Genomic DNA, 23528 nt, shown 5'->3' with positions numbered 1-23528 from the left:
TAACCTTTTTTTCATCCTCTCATCCCAGCATCCGTGCTTCTGCACCATATAGTGCTACACTCCAGACAAAACATTTTCCAAGCCTTTTCCTTAGACCTTTATCTAATTTGCCACACAACAGTCTTCCCTATCGGTTGAATGCCTCCTTTGCTATGGCAATTCGAGTTTTCATCTCCTGGTGACATCTCAAGTCTTCAGTTATTGTGCTTCCAAGATATTTAAATGCACTTACTTGGCTAATGGTAGCTTGTCCTATTTTAATACTGGACAGTCTGTGTCTTCAACTGATGACCATACTCTTTGTTTTTGCTGTGTTTATTTGCATCCTGTATTGCACACAAGCTTCATTCAGATCTTTCAGCATGTTACTCACTGTCCACTCACTTTTTGCCACTAATACCATGTCATCAGCAAATGTTATACATTCTATTCTCTTTCTACCAATACATATTCCTCTTTTCCCATCTAAGCCTTTCGCAATAGTCTCTTCAAGGTATGTGTTAAACAGCAGTGGGGAAAGGCAACAACCTTGTCTAACACTTCGCCCAATGCTGCTTCCTTCTGACATTTCATTTCTAATCCTTATCCTTACTTACCTGTATCAGGCATTTCTATTTCCAGTCTGCTCCTTTCCTCTTCAAAATATCCATCAGCTTGTTCCACTGAACTCTGTCAGAAGCCTTTTCTAAATTTATAAAAACAGCAAAGATTTCTCTACCTTTTTCCATATATCTTTCCCCTATAGTTCCCTTGTAGTTCTTAACAGGCCAATAGCATCTCTTGTTCCTTTTTCTCTTCTAAATCTGAACTGCTCATCTCAATCCCTCTATCCAGCTTGCCATATAGCCTTCTATTCAGCACTCTCAGCAACACTTTAGCTGCATGAGAAATTAGACTGATGGTCCTAAGCTCTTCACATTTCTTAGTGTTTCTCTTTTTCTCTATTGGTATCATAACTGTTGCAAGAAAGCCCTCAGGCCATTCCCCGTTGCCATATATCTCATTACAGAGGTAGACTATTTCTTTTCTTGCCTTGTTTCCCAGACTCTTCAACAGTTCTGCTGGCAAATCATCAATTCCTCATGCCTTCCTATTCTTCATCTCCTCCAGTGCCTTTTCTACTTCTGCTTCCAAGATGGTGAATCCCTTTCCATCTTCCTGCACATATTGCTCCTCTTCAACTTTAATTTCACTTTGTATCTCATTCAATATATTCTTGCCATCTGTTCAAAACCTCCTGTGGTTCTTCTGCTAGAGTACCATTTGCTCTTTCTATTTCCATGTTACTCCTCTTTCTTTTACATTCAAAAACTATCTCACTAAGCCAGTCTATACATCATTTCATACTTCCCCTCTTTCTCCATTTTCTCTATTTCATCGCATTTCTGTTTCATCCATTTTTCCTTGCTTCTTCAGTTTCTCTTCTTAATTCATTATTCAGTTTCCTGTACCTCTTTTTGCCTTCTTCAGTTTCTACATTTTTCCACATTTTTTCCACTTTCTTCGCTCTTCCATCTTTTTCAACATGTTTCCTGTTATCCATTCTTTCCTGGTACTTTGGGATACTCTAATTCCTAGTACTTCTTTGGTAGAGTCCATAGGTCCTATCCTCATTTTTATCCATTTGTCATTAACAATTTCAGCAACACTACCTCTTCCCCTTTTTTCCATAAATCTGTTTTCCAAATCTCATGCCTTTCCTACCTCTTTGAGTCTTTCTATGTTTAGTCTTTCTTTTGCTTTACCTCTCCAGACTTTTTTTCAACTTCACTTGTATTTCTCCCACTACTAGGTTGTGGTCTGAGTTTGTATCTGCTCCTGGATAAGCTTTGGCAGTATTCAAACAGTTCCTAAAACTTTTTTTCATCAGGATGTAGTCCAGCTTGTACCTTTCCCTATTCAAATTTGATATCCATGTGCAACATCTCCTTTTGTGGTGTTCAAATGATGTTACCCACTGCTAATGAATTTTCTTTACAGAAACTAATTAGTCATTCACCTCTCTCATTTCTTATTCCTAAACCAAATTCCAGTATTATTTTTGATCAGATACAGGACATTTCGAAAATAATGCACAAAAGTCCAGTGCAAAGGAGCAAAATACTGGAAGCAGTAGAATTACTGTCAGTATAGGCTTAATATTAATTTAGTTTCACACAGCCTGCCATATAGTTTAATAGCACTATTGCATATAAATTTTGATTGTAAATGTAAATTCAGATGTCTCACATTCTGCATTGAAAATGATGGTACAGACTCGCTGGTCCTTAGTAGTGCTTGTTAGTGGTATGTGTTTCCTCTAGAAGTATATTTTCATTAAGGATCAGATCGTAGAAGCCCATATAATGTAGGCAAACAAATGTGGTTTTTATCATTGTCAAAGCTATTGCTGTTTCTAACTTGAATCTGCTTATTCATCTGTCCAAAACGCTTTAATTACTGAAAACACTTTTTCAAAAGATGTATTAGAACCTAGAGCAGCCAGTGAAAATTCAGCCAAACTTCTAATATGTTTTTAGCACACCTGCTCATTGTGAAAATTGCCTGCAATTTTTCATTGATGTTAACTTTTCATATTCCTGTCCAGCACTTTACCTTCTCAGTATATACTGTGTGGTTATTATTAAACTTTCCCTATTTAATGTGTTATAATGCAGAAACTAATTACAGGACAAGTACCAAACTTGGTAGCATTAATGTCCAGAGTATGGGGTGCATGATTTCCATGCATCACAGCACCACTGACCAGTTCCAACTATGGCCACCACGTGCTGTGATGATTCATCGTGATTCGTAGTCTCACACACCTGAGCAGTTGCAGTGCACTTGTTGGACAAAAGGAGCAGAGCATTATTGGTATTACCAAAACAACAGTAATGCTGCAGCTGCACTTCAAGAATATCGCAGGCTGAAAGGATTACAGAAGTGTCCTTTTTCTCCACCTGCCATGCGGATCATGACGAAGTAATTCAAATCAGCTGGGTGTCACTCTGGGAAGAGGCTGATGATCAGTTGCACCACAAGTGGTTCATGAAATCGCTATTGCTATGGCAGACAACGCTGTGTGCAATACCCGATCGTCAGACAGTGCGCCTGCTGTGTCATAATAGGTGAACATCCCTCGGTCCACTATGTGTGTTCTGAGCCATTCTCAAATGGTATCTGTATAAGATCCATATTGTACAGCAGTTTGCACCACAGTACACAAATGACATGTTGACTTTGCTCTCCACTTTCTCACAAGGATTGAAGTTGACAAGGGCTGCCCTGGACCATTCTATGGACAGACAAAGCTCATTTTCCTCTGACAGATGAGGTGAACACACAGAATTGCCGAGTGTGGGCATCTTCACCTTCAGTCAGTGTGCATGAAGTTCCTCTGTATGGTGAGTGTGTCACCATAAGGTGTGGCTTCATGGCTACATTGGTCATTGGCCCATTCTTTTTTGAACAGCTTGGCACTCAAGGACCAAAGACGGGCAGTGTGACTGGCCAGCATTACTGCAATATGCTTCGCCAGCATGTCATACCCACCCTACAGGAGAGAGACGCATTGAACTTGCCAGTTTTCATGCAAGATGGGGCCCTACCGCACATCACTCACGAAGTTCACCTGCTTCTCTGAAAGAAATTTGGAAACAATTCCTTTATCAGCCGATCATTTCCAAATGCTTGGTGGACTCGATCACCTGATCTCACTTCCTGTGATTTCTGGTTGTGGGGCTACCTGAAGGACAGGGTTTGCTACGGGAACATTCACACACATGCTGATCTGAAGTGCAACATATCAAGAGAGATAGTGTGCATACCTACGGACATGCTTCAGTCTGCTACGAAGAATGCATTCCTGTGCTTTCAGACTCTTCTAGACACTGATGGGTGCCATATTGAGCCCATTTTGTATCAGTAATGGTACTGGTATGTAATGGTATGATGTACCATAGCAGCACATTAACAGTGTTTCATTTGAATTGATTTTGCATTATTTATTTTCCCCATCCTTGACAATATGCTACCAAGTTTGGTCCCTATGTGGTAATTAATTTCCATGTTGTTGTTGTTGTTGTTGTGGTCTTCAGTCCAGAGACTGGTTTGATGCAGCTCTCCATGCTGCTCTATCCTGTGCAAGCTTCTTCATCTCCCAGTACATACTGCGACCTACATCCTTCTGATCTGTTTAATGTATTCATCTCTTGGTCTCCCTCTATGATTTTTACCCTCCAATCCTAAATTGGTGATCCCTTGATGCCTCAGAATATGCCCTACCAACCGATTTGTTCTTCTAGTCAAGTTGTGCCACAAATTTCTCTTCTCCCCAATTATATTCAATACCTCCTCATTCTGTGATCTACCCACATAATCTTCAGCATTCGTCTGTAGCACCAGATTTCAAAAGCTTCTATTCTCTTCTTGTTCAAACTATTTATTGTCCACATTTCACTTCCATACAAATACTTTCAGAAATGACTTCCTGACACTTAAATCTATACTCGATGTTAACAAATTTGTCTTCTTCAGAAACTCTTTCCTTGCCACTGCCAGTCTACATTTTATATCCTGTCTACTTCGACCATCATCAGTTATTTTGTTCCCCAAATAGCAAAACTCGCTTACTACTTTAAGTGTCTCATTTCCTAATCTAATTCCCGCAGCATCACCCGATTTAATATGACTACATTTCATTATCCTCGTTTTTCTTTTGTTGATGTTCATCTTATATCCTCCTTTTAAGACACTGTCCATTCGGTTCAGCTGCTCTTCCAAGTCCTTTGCTGTCTCTGACAGAATTACAATGTCATTGGTTAACCTCAAAGTTTTTATTTCTTCTCCATGGATTTTAATTCTTACTTCGAATTTTTCTTTTGTTTCCTTTACTGCTTGCTCAATATACAGATTGAATAACATTGGGGAGAGGCTACAACCCTGTCTCACTCCCTTCCCAATTACTGTTCCCTTTCATGCCCTTTGACTCTTATAACTGCCATCTGGTTTCTGTACAAATTGTAAATACCCTTTTGCTCCCTGTATTTGACCCCTGCCACCTTCAGAATATGAAAGAGAGTATTCCAGTCATCGTTGTCAAAAGCTTTCTCTGTCTACAAATGCTAGAAATGTAGGTTTGCTTTTCCTTAATCTATTTTCTAAGATATGTCGTAGGGTCAGTATTGTCTCACATGTTCCAACATTTCTACGGAATCCAAACTGATCTTCCCCAAGGTCGGCTTCTACCAGTTTTTCCATTCGTCTGTAAAGAATTCGTGTTAGTATTTTGCAGCTGTGATTATCAAACTGATAGTTCGGTAATTTTCACGTCTGTCAACATCTGCTTTCTTTGGGATTGGAGTTGTTATATTCTTCTTGAAGTCTGAGAGTATTTCGCCTGTCTCATACATCTTGCTCACTAGATGGTAGATTTTTGTTAGGCCTGGCTCTCCCAAGGCCATCAGTAGTTCTAATGGAATGTTGTCTACTCGCGGGGCCTTGCTTCGACTTAGGCCTTTCAGTGCTCTGTCAAACTCTTCGCGCAGTACCATATCTCTCATTTCATCTTCACCTACATTCTCTTCCATTTCCGTAATTTGTCACCAAGAACATCGCCCTTGTACAGACCCTCTATATACTCCTTCCACCTTTCTGCTTTCCCTTCGTTGCTTAGAACTGGGTTTCCATCAAAACTCTTGATATTCATGCAAGTGGTTCTCTTTTCTCCAAAGGTCTCTCTAACTTTTCTGTAGGCAGTATCTATCTTAACCCTAGTGATATGCGCCTCTACATCCTTACATTTGTCCTCTAGCCATCCCTGCTTAGCTATTTTGCACTTCCTGTCAATCTCATTTTTGAGACGTTTGTATCCCTTTTTGCCTGCTTCATTTGCTGCATTTTTATATTTTCTCCTTTCACAATTAAATTCAGTATCTTTTCTGTTACCCAAGGATTTCTGTGTGCCCTCATCTTTTTACCTACTTGATCCTCTGCTTCCTTCACTATTTCATCCCTCAAAGCTACCCATTCTTCTTCTACTGTATTTCTTTCCCCTGTCAATCGTTCCGTAATGCTTTCCCTGAAACTCTGTACAACCTCTGGTTTTTTCAGTTCACTCAAAGTCCCATCTCCTCAAATTCCCACCTTTTTGCAGTTTCTTCAGTTTTAATCTACAGTTCATAACCAACAGATTGTGGTCAGAGTCCACATCTGCCCTTGGAAATCTCTTATAATTTAAAACCTGGTTCCTGAATCTCTGTCTTACCATTATATAATCTATCTGACACCTTCCAGTATCTCCAGGCTTCTTTCATTTATTTAACCTTCTTTCATGATTCTAGAACCAAGTGTGAGCTATGATTAATTTATGCTCTGTGCAGAATTTTACCAGACGGCTTCCTCTTTCATGCCTTACTCCCATTCCATATTCACCTACTATGTTTCCTTCTCTTCCTTTTCCTACTATTGAGTTCCAGTCACCCATGACTATTAAATTTTCGTCTCCCTTCATTATCTGAATAATTTCTTTTATCTCATCATACATTTCATCAATTTCTTCATCATCTGCAGAGCTAGTTGGCATATAAACTTTTTGCTACTGTGGTTGGTGTGTGCTTGGTACCATGTTATTATGTGTTAAATAGAGAAAATGTAATTATAACCACCATGTACTTACACAACAGTTCCCATCAGATAGTTTTCCTCATTCATTGTGATGTACAGGATATCAGATTTTATAAAACTATACAATTCTTTAAGAACTGATGGGTTTATTTAGGGCAATTCATTCTATTGGCTGAAGAGGTTAAAGAAATGGTTCACACCATTCATGAATATATCCACTTTGGACAGCATTATACACAATATGAGCAAAGCATCATATTCATATTATCTTATGTTTTCTCTTTTCGTGCCGTTTAAAATGAACATTGTTTTTACGTTTCTTTTTCATTCCTCCATAATTGATATTTGTGTTGTCTTCCATAATTGCTACTACCTTTTTCTTAAGATTGATCTTTTCCAAGAAATATCAAGTCAGGTGCTGTGCACTTTCATCATCAAACTTTACCAGCTCTAGTACTTACTCTCTGATGCCTCAATCTGTGCAGTAGAACCTATCCACCAGAGGAAACGGCTTGAAGTCCATGCGGGTGGAAGAATCTATCATCACTGAAATAAACTTGCTTCTTTCTGTTCCTTCATTATTTGTTCCATAATAAAAAGCAGTCGTATTCTTGATAGTTGATTTGGTTTTTGTCTACGAGCACGAGAGCTTCTTGTTGAACAGTGATTTAATTATTGTCAATGATGAGATTCATGGACTTGAAACTCTGATTGTGTGTTACTGTTTGGTATGCAAATGTGGCTTCTTGCACCGAAAGTCACTTTCCCTGTCTGAAACTAGCATCACTGGTAGGTAATTTGTAGGGAGCAGAAGAATTTGCATTTTGTGATAAATGCAAAATAGATGCGAATTCTGTCTCACAATGCAAAAATGCAAAATTAATTAGTAGATTATATTCCATAGGGGATTTTATTCAGAGGAACTATTTTATCTGAGATAGTTTGAAATAGCTTTATTTTATGCTTATTAACATCAAAAATGTTACCAATTTTCAGTTGCTAGCATTTTACATCATCTGGCAAAGTCCAGTTTGGGAAGTAATTGTACACAAGAACCTATTGGAAAAATAAAAAGTGCAAAAATGCCATGATGTATCGATGAGCTCAAATCTCTGGTGCCATGCCCATTGTGGGTGACTGAATGATCTGTTAATAGTAAGATACAAGTTGTGTAATGCTGCGTAGTACTCAGCTGTGGGACCTAGCACCTAACATTTTGTCACAAAGACAAGTTTGTTTTGTTTGGTAGCTCAAGTTCAATTTTTGGTATGATGCCGACACTTTTAACATGATAAGTTAGGTGGCAAATGTTTTGAACAGTTTCTGCATTGAATACCACCTGACCTACATTGTTAACAATATTCTGCCAACCTCAATGCTTTGCATTGTGCGTTGCTCATTGTTTTCATTTCTGACTCTGAAATGAGTGAAGTGACTATTCCTGGCTCATCACTGATTTCAATTATGACCCTTGCAGCACCATGAGAGATCGGTGATCCCTGTGACATTGTGTCAGTTACAGTTTTGCAGAACACGGGTGTAGGCTAAGGCCCTGCGAGAAGGAGGTGGGGGCATCTTTCCTTGCACCATTTGTCTCCCCAGTGGTGGTCAAAATTCTGTTCGTTTATGCTTGCTACCGGCAGCCACTATATAGGGTCTGCACAATGCGCTGTAGTGATTGGGAAACAAGATATGTCATGTTTCTTGACTGCCCCAAAATTCTTCCCCCAAAGTTCAAATTAGAGTTGCTTTCAGCTCTACTTATGTGCTTCATGTCTTGTCAGCTCTGTCTATAGCATAGTCAGATATGGGTCACAGAGCAGTGAGTGCCCACAAAAGGTGGAAATTAATATTCTGCAGATTTTTTAATCATCAAATGGGCAGGAAAAGACAAATAATGCTGAGAAACAACTTAAATCACAGATGAGTTCAGTTCACAAGTGGGAAAATGCTGCTGATTTTGAACAGAACAATATTATATTTGTTGAATACTTAAAAACAGCCAAACAAGGAAAACAAAGACCATTTCGGAAAAAAAGATGTTGAAGTTTTTCTGAAGGCAAACATTCCAGTCAAAAAGCTCCAAATCAGCACTGTTTTTAACAGTCAGTTCAAAGGACTAGGGTGTTCTTTGTCTTCACTCACATAGTGTGACAACCCTTTGAAATTTTGCATCTAATCATTGACAGACAAAAAGGTACATGTGAATTTTGACAAAAATAAATGCAAATTTTACCAAAAATAGATGCTACATTTTTTGGTCCCTAGTAATTACCAATTTTTGACCTAGAAGAGTTAACCTGAGAGACAGCTGTATGTTTGTTGGACTTCATGTGAGTCACTATGTTGGTGCCACCTCCATGCCCAATGCTGAATTTTGCACTGCAGCATTCTTACGATATCCATTAATTTGCAGCACCTTACCATTTAGTTTGCACTTGCATTTTTTTCTGAAAGAAATGCTGCATTATATCGAATTTGATAACCAATACCATTTATTTTTTTCATGTGAATGAAAGGCCATCAATCTAAAACTTCAGGTGAACAAAGCATTGTCAGGATAGGTGATTAGTTTTGAAAGAAGAACAGAGTGACACTACAAGACAAAAATTTGGGGCATTTCGCATTTCACTGTCTCCAAAAAGGGACATTTGGTTAAAAATCAACACTGACCCATATCAATTCGGATGAATGGGAACCTTGAGCATGTGTGAGTATCCTATGCAGAATGACCCAAGACTTGACAACCTCCCCTTTTTGTAATTTGTTGGAACCGCACTATGACCTCAGCATCACTTTGCTTAACTGTGGTCAGATTTTCACCTTTTTTTTTGGTATTGGTGAATCCCCATGCTAATGTTACCTCTTTCTCTTGGGTCATAGTGATGTATCCAGCCATTGTGTTTGCTGTTAATGCAACTAAAGAAGTCATTTGGTTTGTTTTGACACAGCTGCAACATTTCCACTGCTGCCTTAGTTCAGCCTTCTTTTTGAATGAGTATGAGCAGTCATGAAACTCGGCTTGCAGTGACCTTTGCCATGTTCAAAATGTCAAGCAGAATGTTGATTACTGATCTGTGACTGATTTTCACTTTTTTCACTTTTGTCTCAATTGGAATATGCCATTCTTTGAGCAGCAGGCCTCCATTTTTCTCTCAGTTACTGATTCTTCACAGAGATATGGTCTGCCTCTTCCTTCTTTGCCCATGTCCTTTAATACGGTATGTGGTCATCCAAGGGCCATCAGGCCTGGTGGTCCAATGAAAAAGTGCATGCCTGGAAACTGAGAGATCGCTGAGTCAAATACTGGATGAACCATGGAGATTTTTCAGCTTGCCTTTAACCTAACTTTCATCTGTCAGTGATGTGAAGATTCACCAAGAACAACATTTTGTTCTACCTACATTAAACTGAAGTTGATTACTGGACTAGGTTAGGGATATGCAGGTCTCCAAAGTGTTGACCAATTGAAAGACTTGCATCAGGTCGTTGAGTCTCAGTCTCACAAAATTATCACCAACACCGCCCAATAGCTACAACAGAAATGACATGCTAACATCACAATTAGACATTACTGGACACAAAACCTGTAAATAGTTTGGGGGTCCAGTTGGATAACAAGTTAAAATTAAGTCAATACATATGTGAACTATGTCCATAGAAGCACTCTCATTCTGCTGCCCTAAACTCCTTGTTGTCTAGTGCAGCTGTGCATCTAAAGCACATATAGTGTTCATTGAGTATAAGTAAGCAGTAGGAATATTGTTTAAAGTAGATAGCTATACATCTTTTCAAGGATCTTGGAATTCTTACATTCACATACCAGTACATCTACTTTGTAATGGATTTTATTCCTCATAATAAATGTCAGTTTCAGCTGAACTGTGGTGTATACAGTCCCAACAAGACTCAAAAACAATTTTCGTATAGACTTTTCCTTCTTGTCCAGAATTAAGGGTGGAGTTGGACTCTGATGGAAAAGTACTGACAAGGCTTCCGTTTAGTATAATGCAAGAAATTGGTAATCTCAAACAGTTCAAAAGAAAATTAAAAACTTTCCCCCTTAGCTACTCTTTCTACAAAGTATCTGAGTATCTGAACGTGAGGATTGAAAAGTTCGGCTAGCTACATGGCAAGCAGCAATGTTTGCTGAAGAAAAAGTGGCATGACAAGTAGTGACAAACTGTAAACAGGACTCACTATTTATGGTTGTAGGTCAGTAAAAGTTTTCTTTAAAAAACACCAATCTAATTAAGTAAATTTAAGCTAGTAATAGGAGATAAATAGCATTAATTTGGTATGGCTTGTGAGGTATCAGCATTCTTCAAAGGAACAGGTTTCTTTGTGGTCTGTTTAATTACATTTAGTGGGCATATACAGGAATAGGATTAAGCCGTATATTGGTAGTTTATTGTTAACACAGTTTACAGATTTTTAGTGTTGTGTTACAGTGCACCAAGATTGCTGCAGGTTCTATTTCTGGATGGGATCAATGGATTTCAAGATTGGTGTGTGTGTGTGTGTGTGTGTGTGTGTGTGTGTGTGTGTGTTAGAGAGAGAGAGAGAGAGAGAGAGAGAGAGAGAGGAGGGGTGTTGATCCATTTTGCTTGGAATGTAAGTAGTTTTGTTCTTACTATACTTGTTCACTAATCGTAAGATATGTCCTGTTTCTAGGCAGAGACAGAGAAACAACAACTGACACAAAACCTAAAGGACTCACAAGCCCATGTTGAGAAGAGAGATGGAGAGCTCAAAGCCTTTGTAGCAAGACTTGTACAACTTGCAGCACATGTGGATTCATTGCAGCATCTAAGACAGAAGGCTGAAGATCAATTTGGCATCAATGTTCAGGTCAGGCTTCTAGTGAAACACACAACCTCTTTCTTTCAGCTAAAATTTACTTTTGTATTTTTATTCTGGAAATGAACACAATCTAGCAGGGAGTATATACCCTGTTAAAACCGGGAAATCCAGGAAAACCCTTTAATTTTTTATCTGGGAGACAACCGGGAAAAACCTAGAAATTTTTTAGAATTTCAGGCATTTTCCATTGTTTTAGTTTTGACATCTTTGTTGTTTTACTGGTAAGAAGTTACTTTAGCCTGCTACTGCAGAATAATACTGCAGCGATGAAACATAAACAAGAGAAAAATACCGTACTCAATTGTCTGCTGACAGCAAAATGTGTGAAAGGGTTTAGGATGAAGACTGTGCAATATTTCATAACAACAAAGTGTTTTTGACGAGAGTGGAATCACAACTGTTTCAATTTAGATTTGTTTGAGCAGTTGCCAGTGGCCTCATGCACATGCACAGAGCTTAAGTTGCATATGAGCAGCGCTTTCTCCCGCGTCTTACTTGAAATGTGGCTGTTGGATTTATAAGCAGTAGCTGCAAGCAGCCAGATGGTACCCAGCTCAGGCTGCCAGACTCACGTATGCGCAAAGCAGTCAGAGTTGTAGTGGGGAGTAGGCTTCACGTGACCTGTTTTTATGTTTTGTGATTTTGCTGTTCTCTCTTCATTTACAGCTCTCACATCAAATGAAAACAAGGCAGATTTCTGTGGCTGCAAGCTATCAAATGAATTAAAGCTTATTCACAAATTTATGAAAGACTAAAATATGTTATTAGTTTCAGTTTCCTGATTTTATTTCATTTCCATGTTATTGGCAGTAATTGCATTGGTTTGCTAAATGAATTAAGCTTTTATTAATGTTATCCCCAAAGGCAGTCAATTTATTTGAAATGAAGTGTTTCATTCCATACTGTCAGCTGGTTTCAGCTGTTCGCAGTATTTCAAGTACACATTTTCATCTTCTGGCACTTATGGCATTATGCCGTAATAAAGAACTGAACATGAGATAATACAGTAATGGTCCTCCAAGAAAATTGGCTTTCGGAAAACCTCACTTAAAAGCTTTTGCAGAATTTTACATATCTGCCTTCCATGAAGCACAATGTTTGTGGATCATGAGACATGTTTCAACACTTGTCTACTACCTCCTCTGGGCTTGACGTTATTTCTTAATTTGTGTTGTTTATATCTTAAATTTACATAACACCACTCTTCAGGTAGTTATGGACTGGCAGCACACAATGTTTTATCATTGTAACTCATCAGAAGGCTTTGTATTTACTCTTGGAGTAGAATATAAACTTACAATTATGTAGTTTCCTGGTTTCACAAGTAACTTGTCAATTTTTATACAGTTCAAAAAAAATTATGAAAAGCTTGTTGTCCTTAGTTCACATGTATATGAACAACAGTTTTTTGCAAGAAATTTGTATTCCTTCTTACTAGCTTCTTGTGGTGAGCTGTGTGGGTGTGAACATGATTGGAAATGCTACTTAACAGTAGGGCACAGCAAAAAAAAAAAAAAAAAACCACACACACACACACACACACACACACACACACACACACAAAACACTTTGTTAAAGTCGCCACATCACAAAATATTAGGATACTTTGATTTGTAGAGCCTAGTTTTGAAATGGGAATGTTGTGCCAAGGACTGAATTCTAATTTTTTATTAATTATTGGGACAGGATATAACAAAACGGTTGCCCTAAGTATAATAATTCTTTATGTTCCTTCCAAACAACATGGTGCACAGTGTTACGTGATGCCCAACTACACATGAAATTCTAAACAGTAATGCTACGGAGGGTGTATGAGCAGAACAAACATCAAGCATGGGCCTCCTATATCATCTTCGCTGTGCATCCCCAATAATGCCTTCCTTCTTGCACTCTGAGGCAACTGCTCAAACAACCCTATTTCTAACAGGCTGTGAGAAAATATTGTGTATGGTGATTTGAGGAGTGTTACTTTCAAAGTAAATTTCCTTTTATGCAAGATGATTTATGGTATGTGTTAGAACGTGGGATGACTTTCCTAAATCACAGAGCATTCAACTCTCATTCAAAACTTAACATTTTGAGGACCAGCCAATTAGGAAAATTTTGGGCCCAGAAGACAGGCATGTATGTCGTCTTTTAAAATTTTACCGGGACACGTGCACAAAAAAGGGACCAATACGAAAGCTCAGCTTTCCTCGTAGCTACACTATATGTTTATGCTCTGAATATCTACTGTCACTGACTGGCGTGTGACGTGAGCTGTGATGTGGTTGAGAAAAGCACTTCGCAATCTTGACCTCAGTGCTTCAGAAACTGATGTGCTGTATTTGGTGGAATTCATATTTGTACTTTCATAATAAGAAAATATGTAGTGTACATGTTGCTGTGTATCAAAGATCTTTCTAAAACACAATTTTTTGCTGTGTTTTGTTTCCTAAAGTGTTGGAAAGTTCTATGCCAGTGTATGAAACCTTTACCATTCAAAGGATTGATAAGTTTACAGCTCCAAGAGAAAGTATATTGTCTATTGACACAGAAAAACTGTATTTTTACCGGGAAAAAGTGTATTTTTAACAGTGAAAAATACTGGAATTTTTTTTCTTGTCTGAGTATACGCTCTGTAATTTCCACTTACAAAAATATCTACTCACATATTACATGGCAGTTATCAGTTCTGTAAACAGAGTTTGCTTTATATTCATGTGAAAATGGGGTTTACATTTACCTTGTGATGTTTCTTGCAGTTAACAGATGCAACTTTCATTATAGTGTATGAGGTAGTTCTTTAGTTTGTAACTGTTACTGTGTTTTTATGCTTAGTATGCAAGTCAATCCATTATCACTATCAGTCACATGACGCATGCACTATTTAAGTGTTCGTGTAACTTTCATGAATGGCATGATTTTGTTTGTTTCCGTAAGTTTGTCAGTACATGCTACATTCCTGAGTAACAGATAGTCTGAAGCGGTTTTCATTATTGCACTGTCACTGTCTCAGTAGCTGAATTCCTTGAAATCCTTCAGCCACATCTTGTGGCACAAAGAGGTTTACTTTGCTCTTGACCACAGTTTTGCAGTGGCTGTTCATCCTGATGGACAACTAGTTGGTAGTCATAACAATATAAAAAGCTGTGCAATTAGATTACAGCTGAGCTAGTAGATGACATGGCTGCCTTCACAAGCAGCCCGGCCACAGCCTCTTATCAGTAAAAAAAAAACACAAACACACACACACACACACACACACACACACACACACACACACACACACACACACACACACCAATCCCTCATGCACACATGACTGTCAACTCCAGCATTCGGGCCAGAATGCAACTATCATTTGGGATGCAATCATCAGTCTGGAGAGATGCTGGGAAGAGGAAGGGAGAGGGAGAGTAGTGTACTGGTGGCAAGAGGAATGAACACTGTCTGGTGGAGTGTGCAGCAACAAGACTGCTAAGAGGCACAGCATCAGGGGGTTGTGGGGCACGGGGGTAGGGAAGAAAGGAGCAAGAAAGGATAGGAGTGGGGAAAGACAGGTGGATGCATTGGCAGAGGATTACAAATACGCAGGGTGGGAGATGAAAATGGGAGGAGATAATAGGACAGGGGGTGGAACCTGTTGGGTGGACGGTGCAGGACAGTATGTTACCATCGGTTGAGGCCGGGATAATTATGGGGCCAAGAATGTGTTGTGAGGATAATTCCCACTTGCACAGTTCAGAAAAGCTGGTGGTGGAGGGAAGGATCCAGATGGCTCAGACAGTATCCAGATGGCTCGGACATTTCCCAAAATGTTGAACATTGGACATTGCAGCCAAGTAATTTTGGTTCATATTTTGTGGAGAAAAACTAAATGATGAATATTTACTGTATCATTTGAGTTTCTTCATAAATTTCTGACCTTAGAACTGTCTGATTCTGTGTTAGGAAATGGATTGTTGTACCTTCAATACATACATACATACATACATACATACATAAAGACCAACAATCCACTGCAAAAATAGCTTTTGTGAATGATTTAAAAGGCTGAAATCAACTTAAGTTGAAAGGCGATAGTATGTATATTGCAACATAGTAACTTTACTTTTAGGCTGTCTCACAATGTACGTGTTTGGTGTATTATGGAACAAAGTAGCATGTCACCCAGTGTGTCTGTTAGGAAATCCAAAACAGAGATGTTTTTAGCTGTTCCAGTGTTTTTTAAAAAACACGCAATATTTCTTTAGAGTGGTGGGTCACTGTCAGCTGTAAAAATAGCAGCCACATCAGTTTGCACTGCATCATCATAACACCAGAGGTCTAAATTTTAATTAACTGTAATAACCATACAACTTTATGTACTTTTATTTTCCACTCTTGTGCAGGAATCTTTCATTGCAGCGAAATAACACACAAAAGAATGGGCATGTTCTTATTCAGTAACAGTTTAATGCATTACATTGTTATCAGTATTGCTTGACTGATTTGATTGTTCATTCAGTCTATAGTGAAAAGCAGTGTCAATACCACTAAGATGTAACTGTGGATGACATGGCAAGTGACCATATGTTGAAATCTTTGGAACCAGCCTGTGATAAAAATATCAAGTATCTTAAAGTGATGCACTGCATCTAACACTGTATCTGAAATTTTGGCCTCAGAACTGACCGTAGCAAATGCTGCATTGTAACTGTGAATGTTATTGAAATCATTATTTGATTTCTCTTGAATTCTTGGATCATTTGAAGTGTGTCCTTGATAAAGTGCATTGAAAAATAAATTTAGTGTTAATGCCGGCAGATCTACTTTTCCCTTAAAACAAGACAGTTGCATTATCTTTATGAATATCCACATTCCTATTACTTTCTCTACACAAAAATGGTGTCTGCCTAGCTTGGCATTTCTCATTCCAACCCATTAGCATTCTCCTTCTAGACATAGCCTAAAACAAATATTGTTCCTGTACAATAAGGGAGTAAGTTGTAGTCGTTCAAAATGAAAAAATTAAAAATTAGGAACTTGCTTCATATTTTCTGGTAATGGCAGCAAATGACCACAAAGTTACTCTTACAGAAAAGTCAGCAAAGTAACAATACCAATTTAAAACATTGTTTACAGAATTCATTACTAAGATAGCACTTCAGATTTGATGATCACATACTGGAGATTTCAATGCATGATAGAGAGGGTACATCAGAGTTATGAATTTGAAAGCTTGTACTTCCTATCATCACTTGTAATGGCTACGTACACATGTGACTCTTTCTTTGTGCACATTTATGGCAAAGTACTTTTAAGTAATTAATATGAAAAATTGGTACTTCAAATTTTCATGTTCACATATTACTATTATGATGTTCTCAGTAGCATTGTTGCTGGTTCCCATAACACTTGTTACAAATTGTGTGAGAGGAGCTAGATTAGGAGACATGTGAGACACTCAAATATAACTCTAGAATAGGTGTACTTGAAAAAAAATTAAATTAAAATTTGAACTTAACATTACCTATTTACGTTTGGAAATTAAGAAGTTTACTAGTGCATCGAATTGTTTCATAAATAATTCAAAATTACCATAAGGAGCCTTGTATGTTGTAACTTTTATTATTAATTTTCCATGAAAATCTGTTTCTGCAGCACAAACAAATACACTGATTAGCCAAAGTCTTATGATTACTACCCACTGTGACATTGAATGCCATCTGATGGAATTTAGGGCATTTGATGCGGCAACAAATGTGTGTAAGTGGAGCAGACACTGACAGGGATCATTCTAGTGAAAATATGTGCGGTAAATGGGGAAATCCATTGAAATAAGTGGCTTTGACGAAGGTCATTGAAATAAGTGGATTTGAGAAGAACAGAGTATTATTACGCAGAGCCTGTGAATTAGTATCTCAAAAATGGTGAAGCTGGTCGAATGTTCTTGTGCTACTGTCATGAGCTTCTACAGAAAGAGGTGGAAGGACAGTGAAACTACCACAAGCCGCCATATGGTTCAACGTCCACGACTCTTCAGAGAATGTGGGGATCAGAGGTTTGTCTGCTCTGTAAAGTAGGATAGGTGGTGACAGATGATGGAATCTCTGCTGAAAGAGCACAATGCTGGTGCATGCACAAGTGTTTCAGAGCACACCAGTCATCATACATTGTTGAACATGTAGCTCTGCAGCAGAACACACCTACATTTTCACTTGTTGACCCAATGACATTGTCAGTTAAGAATGCAGTGGATACGGGACCATCCGGATTGGACCATTGATCATTGGAAATGTGTCACCTCTTTGGGTGAATCACATTCTGGCAGCATTAGGTTGATGGTCATCTCCACAAACTCTGTCATTGAGGCAAACAGCAGTGTGAAATGTGCAGTGCACAACTTACGCAGGCTGGAGGGAGCAGTATTATGCTATGGGAGGCATTCTGCTGCACTTGCATGGGACCTATGGTAGTAATCAAAGACATGCTGACAGCAGAGAACCACCTGCATTCCTTCGTGCTTGATGTGTTCCCTGACAGTTATGTCATCTTTCAGCAGTATAAATGTCCATGTCTCAGAGCCAGGACCATGATATAGTGGTTTGAGGAGCAAGATAGTGAACCCATGTTGATGTCTTGATGACCAAATTTGCCTGATGTAAATAATATGGAACCCATCTGGGTTGTTATCAGGCGCCATCACTGCATACGCAAATCAGCGGCCCATTACTTAAGTGAAATACATGACCTGTGCATAGACATCTAATACCACATACCTCCAAGAACCTGCGGAGAAACTGCCGGATCCCTGACACACAGAATCAATTATGTATTTCATTCCAAAGATGTACAAACACACTATGAAGCAGGTGGTCATAACATTTTTCACATCAGTGTATTAGCATAATCCATTCTTCCTTACCCTATAAAATTGTATTTTTAATACTGTTTTAGGTTACAGTAGCTGAAGATTAATATTAAGTTCATCAACATTGGAAAATTTTGTGTCTCATTGTAGTGTTATATTGATGTTCTCAGGATTCAGCAATTGACAAGTTGGTACTGATTGTTAATCAGTATCAGCAGTGGTTTTTATTAGCTTCCCATGAAATTGAACAGTTGCGCAGTGATTTGCAAGAGCTGGAGAAGGGTCTAAATTGCAGTGATGCTACACTGCAACTTAGAACAGAAGTTACGAATCTCAAAAATAAGGTAATTGTTCTGTCATATTCTGTGACTATGGCTTCTTCATCTCTGCATAACCTATGTCTATTTGTAGTTGCTTATTGTATACAAGCTTTGGTCTCCTTCTAACTTCTTAACTCCCTCCCACCCCTCTTCCCTCCAAACCAACGCATTGTACCTTGGTCGGTCGGTGTGGCTGTGCGGTTCTAGGCGCTTCAGTCTGGAACCGCGAGACCGCTACGGTCGCAGGTTCGAATCCTGCCTCGGGCATGGATGTGTGGGATGTTCTTAGGTTAGTTAGGTTTAAGTAGTTCTAAGCTCTAGGGGACTGATGACCTCAGATGTTAAGTCCCATAGTGCTCAGAGCCATTTTTATTGTACCTTGATAACTCAGGATTTGTTCTATCAACCTATTCCTTCTTTTAGTCAAGATACACCATAAATTGTTTCCTCCCCATTTCAGTACCCCATTTCAGTTACCCAATCTACCAGTGTAAACTTCAGTAACTTCAAAAAGTCTCTTATTGTCTATATTGCTGGAGCACTCTTCTTGGTATTGTCAATCAGCCATTTGTATTCTCTCTGTTTTGAACATCATAGAATCTCATTTCCTAATTTAATTTCTTCAGTATCATCTCATTTAATTCAACTACATGTATCTTACTGTAAGGGACAAACAACAGCATGGCCACAATGAACCAAACTTTATTCTTCTTCCACATACAAGTGAACAACAGTTCAGAATGTAGGCACAAACTTAAAAAAGATCTGGTTACTGAAACAAGCAGTTTCTGACCATGAGTATGAACAAAGTATGAGAGCATATAAAGATGGGGACTCTGATAGATGGCGCAAAGATGTTGTGCTGTACTTACAAGTCATGTGGCCCACAGTAGATAGCCTCTGGTGGCCGGCCCACGCAGATGCCATTGGCGGAATATTTGAAGAGTAACGTGCCAGCGACCTGGTGCTGCGATGCATATCCAAGTATTACGTACAGGGTTATAGCACCCCTCTGCTCATGGAGGAAGGATGCTCAGCTGATATGGGCATTGGGGCAGTTGTTGAAACACCCATGGCCTCTGTGGCGGATGCCGCAGGTGATGACATCAGCGGCGGAAGGAGATTTCAGGCCAGAACCAGTGTACAGGGGTGGAAGGGGTGCGGCCGTGAGCATGCGCAGTAGCCGCTCCCCCGTGAAGTACCATAAGAGAGGACTGGTGACAAGGGTGCTGGTTGCATCTCAACGTCTGGTTCCTCTGCATGGTGGAACTGTACCGGCAGTGGAGGCGCTGGCCACTCGGTTGGTGTTGAAGGGCTGGAAGGCACCAAACCAGCTGCCAGTGGAATTGCCAGTGGCAGCGAATCATCGCAGGAAGGCACAGCAGCAGGTGCCGGAGGAGGGGGGAGGGGGTGGGGGGGTGGCTGCTGGCTGCTGGATCCTTGAGCAGAGGCAGGACACAGTGCGGTGACATCTACAAGGAGGGCAGGTGTACCCCCATAGCAAGTATGCCCCATGAGGCTGAGACAGATGATGAGGGAGGAGGCGAAGACAGCAGTGGCTGACGCACGGCCCTAACTGTGGTGCAAAGATCCAAGTGGTCGTGATGGCATACCAGCAGCCCATTACTGGTGCACACCATACAGAGGTGCCAGCATCAGCAGCTGTAAACTGTGACCAGAATCCACTGTGGTCGACAGCTGAACATGTCGGGCCCAGACCGTGGAGCCAGGAGCGAACTGCGACGAGGGCCACAGCAACGGACAGTGGTGCGGCTGCATGAGCAGATGCAAGAGGGTGCGTGGCTGGTGACCATGGAACATTTTCGCCAGTCTCCGATCCCCTACCAGCATAAACCCGTGGGAATGCGAGAAGCATGTCAGTACTTTGTCTGTGGAGAAGTCTGCAACATACTTCTTGATTTTTAATGTTGAATCTGTGGAAGAGATTTTCTGGCTTACCATTAGATTGAGGGTGAAACGGAGGAGCAATCACATGGTGAATGCATTGATGAGTGAAAAATTTGGGAACGCTTGAGGCACAAACTGTGGACCATTATCCAGCACAAGCATATAAGGCAATTCTTCAATAGAAAAAATTTCAGAGAGGACTTGAATCATAGCCATGGCTGACAGCAACTGACAGTAGATAAAGTCTGAAAATTTAGAGAAAGCATTGACAACCAACAACCAGGAAGAATTTAGGAAGGTTCTCACAGATGTTGGGGTGCAAACCATGGAGGAGAGCATCACATGTGGTGCTGTCTATTGGATAGCACACTGGGGATAGCCTGTGACAAGATGCATAATATCAGTCTCAATGACTAATCAAGACACGTGCCAATGGGCCAATAACTTGACATGCAAGACTCCCCGCCCCCAACGTCCTTCATGTGAGAGGTGTAGCACATCCCACCGTGGGGCAGCAGGATCACAACCCTGTGCGACAGCCTGTCCATAGCTGAGAAAACAGCACCATTGAATACTGAAAGGAAGTGACATAGGGAAAAATAGTTACAACTGGCATCAGAAGCCCTGCATGGAGGCCTGTCCAGCCAAACTTGCTGAACGGGGTGAACAACTTCACACAAGACTGGATAGGCAGCTGCAATCCGGGAGCCCATACTAGGAATCCCATCTGTCATCAATTGTATCTTACTGTGAGACGTAAACAACAGCATGGTCACAATGAACCAAAGTTTATTATTCTTCCACATACAAGCGAATAACAGTTGTAAACATGGACACAAATGTAGAAACAATCCAGATACTGATACAAGTAGTTGCTGACAATAAATGTGAACACAGCATGAGAGCAAGTGTCTCCATTAACTCTTACAGTTTTTGCAGACACTTGCTCCATGGTAACTTCAGAATTTCAAAGAGTGCACTCCAACCAACATTGTCATGGTGTCAGTATTGCTTTACATGTTCTGTTATTTCTCTGGAACTCAAACTGATCCGACCGCCAAGTTTAGCTTATAGTAGTAGTTCCGTTCTTCTGTAAATAATTTGTGTTAATATTGCAACCATGATCTATGAGACTGATAATTTGGTAATATGCACATCTGTCAGCATCAGCATCAGCCATCTTTGGTACTGTGGTCATAAAATTCTCCTTGAATTTTGAAGCTGTTTCACTTGTCTTATGTATCCTACATACCATATGGAACAGTTGTTGATTTTACACACACACACACAGTTGTTGATTTTACACACACACACACACACACACACACACACACACACACACACACACACACACACACCTTCTACCTTTACCTTTATGGGTACTTTGTGCTGGCTAAATGCACTCCACTAGGACTACAGTTCTGCAGCTTGACTACAAGTGAGAAATGTCGGATGGAATTGGCTAGGAGACGGAGAAAAGGATGTGGGTGCAGGTTGAGTGAAGCTAGTGTTTTGGGCCTTGGTGGAATTGGGTATGGAACAGGGGGCTAGCAGATATTGGGCCAAGAGGATGATTATGGGAGCAGGGGACACATTGCAAGGACGACTCCCATCTGTTTAGTCTAGTGAAGCTAGGGTTAAGAGACGTGCTCATATGGCACATGTTAGGAAACAGCCATTGAAGTTGAACGTGTTGTGCTCAGTAGTGTATTCTGCCACTGAGAAGCCAGTTTCGTTCTTGGCCACAGTTTGGCAGTGACTGTGAATTCAGTTGGACAGCTGGTTTGAAGTCATGCTCACATAAAATGGTGTTCAGAAATTGCAACAGAAATGATATTGATATTACTGCTAGCAAGTGATATTGCCTTTAGTGTGAAAGGATAAATGTGTCATGGGACCAGGAGAAGATGAGCTTGTGGGTTTGTTGGATATGTCTTGCGGCTGGATCTTCCACAGGGGCATGACTCATGTATCAAGTGGTTGGGAGTGGGCATAACTTAAGGAGGGGTCTGTATATTGTGTAGACTGGCTGGGCAATGGAACATCACTTTAGGAGGGGGCAGAGTGATTGTGTGTAGGATGGTCCTTATTTCAGGGTACAATGATGAATAATTGAGGGATATGGTTAAGTTGAAGGGCTTCATAGGCAGGCATTACCTCCCAGACCAAGTCCTCACACAGCCCTAATCCTCCGACCACTCCCAACGGTTAACTGCAAAGGAACGGCCCACTCTCATCACTCAAAATCATCATGGACTGGAACAAATGATAGGGCTTCGACTATTCATCATTGTGCTCAGAAATGAGAAACATCTTACCCAAAATACTTTTCACTCCTCATAAACTGGTATGATATCAAATGTTGGTATGGCACTGAGAACGAAGTTCCTTAAAGTGTAAATCTAGAGTCAAAATATGGATTGTCGGAAATCTGGAAAAGAAGAAGTTGGAAGCATTTCATATGTCGAGCTATTCAAGAATGTTAAAAATTAAGTAGACAGATAACATACAAAATGAAAAAGTTCTAACAGGTCACTGAGTCGCAGGTAGGCACGACAAAAAGACTGTCAGAAAGTGAGCTTTCAGCCAACAAGGCCTTCGTCAAAAATAGACAGCGCACAAACATGCATGCACACATACACACACTAACGATCACAGTATCTGAGTCTGGCTTCAGCAGCCAGAGACTAAGGTCAAGTGTGTGTGAGTTGCATTTGTGTTTATTTTTGACGAAGGTCTTATTTTCGATGAAAGCCTTGTTGGCCGAAAGCTCACTTTCTGACGGTCTTTTTGTTGTGCCTATCTGCGACTCAGCATCTCCGCTATTTGGTGAGTAACAACTATCCTTTTCTTAATTGTTACATTCCATCCTCGATTTTCCATTTTTTAAAGTTCTAACAAGGATAGAAGCCTATGGAAGACACTTACGAGAAGAAGGGATAAGTTTGTGGGATATTTGAAGGCATTGGTGCAATAACCAGGTATGTCTCAATTTT

At 40.0% G+C, this 23528-nt stretch overlaps 1 protein-coding gene across 1 annotated transcript in view; it reads left to right on the top strand.

Moving 5' to 3' along the window:
- LOC126483861 (protein bicaudal D) overlaps positions 1 to 23528 on the top strand; it is a 110302-nt gene that overhangs the window by 15754 nt on the left and 71020 nt on the right. The window contains exons 7-8 of the mRNA XM_050107083.1: positions 11281 to 11457; positions 18475 to 18648. Of these exons, the coding sequence (XP_049963040.1) occupies positions 11281 to 11457; positions 18475 to 18648 (351 nt within the window). The remainder of the gene's footprint in view (positions 1 to 11280; positions 11458 to 18474; positions 18649 to 23528) is intronic.

The sequence above is a fragment of the Schistocerca serialis genome, chromosome 6, assembly GCF_023864345.2.
Source record: "Schistocerca serialis cubense isolate TAMUIC-IGC-003099 chromosome 6, iqSchSeri2.2, whole genome shotgun sequence".
Lineage (NCBI taxonomy): Eukaryota > Metazoa > Arthropoda > Insecta > Orthoptera > Acrididae > Schistocerca > Schistocerca serialis.
This window is presented reverse-complemented; position numbering and strand designations above follow the sequence as displayed.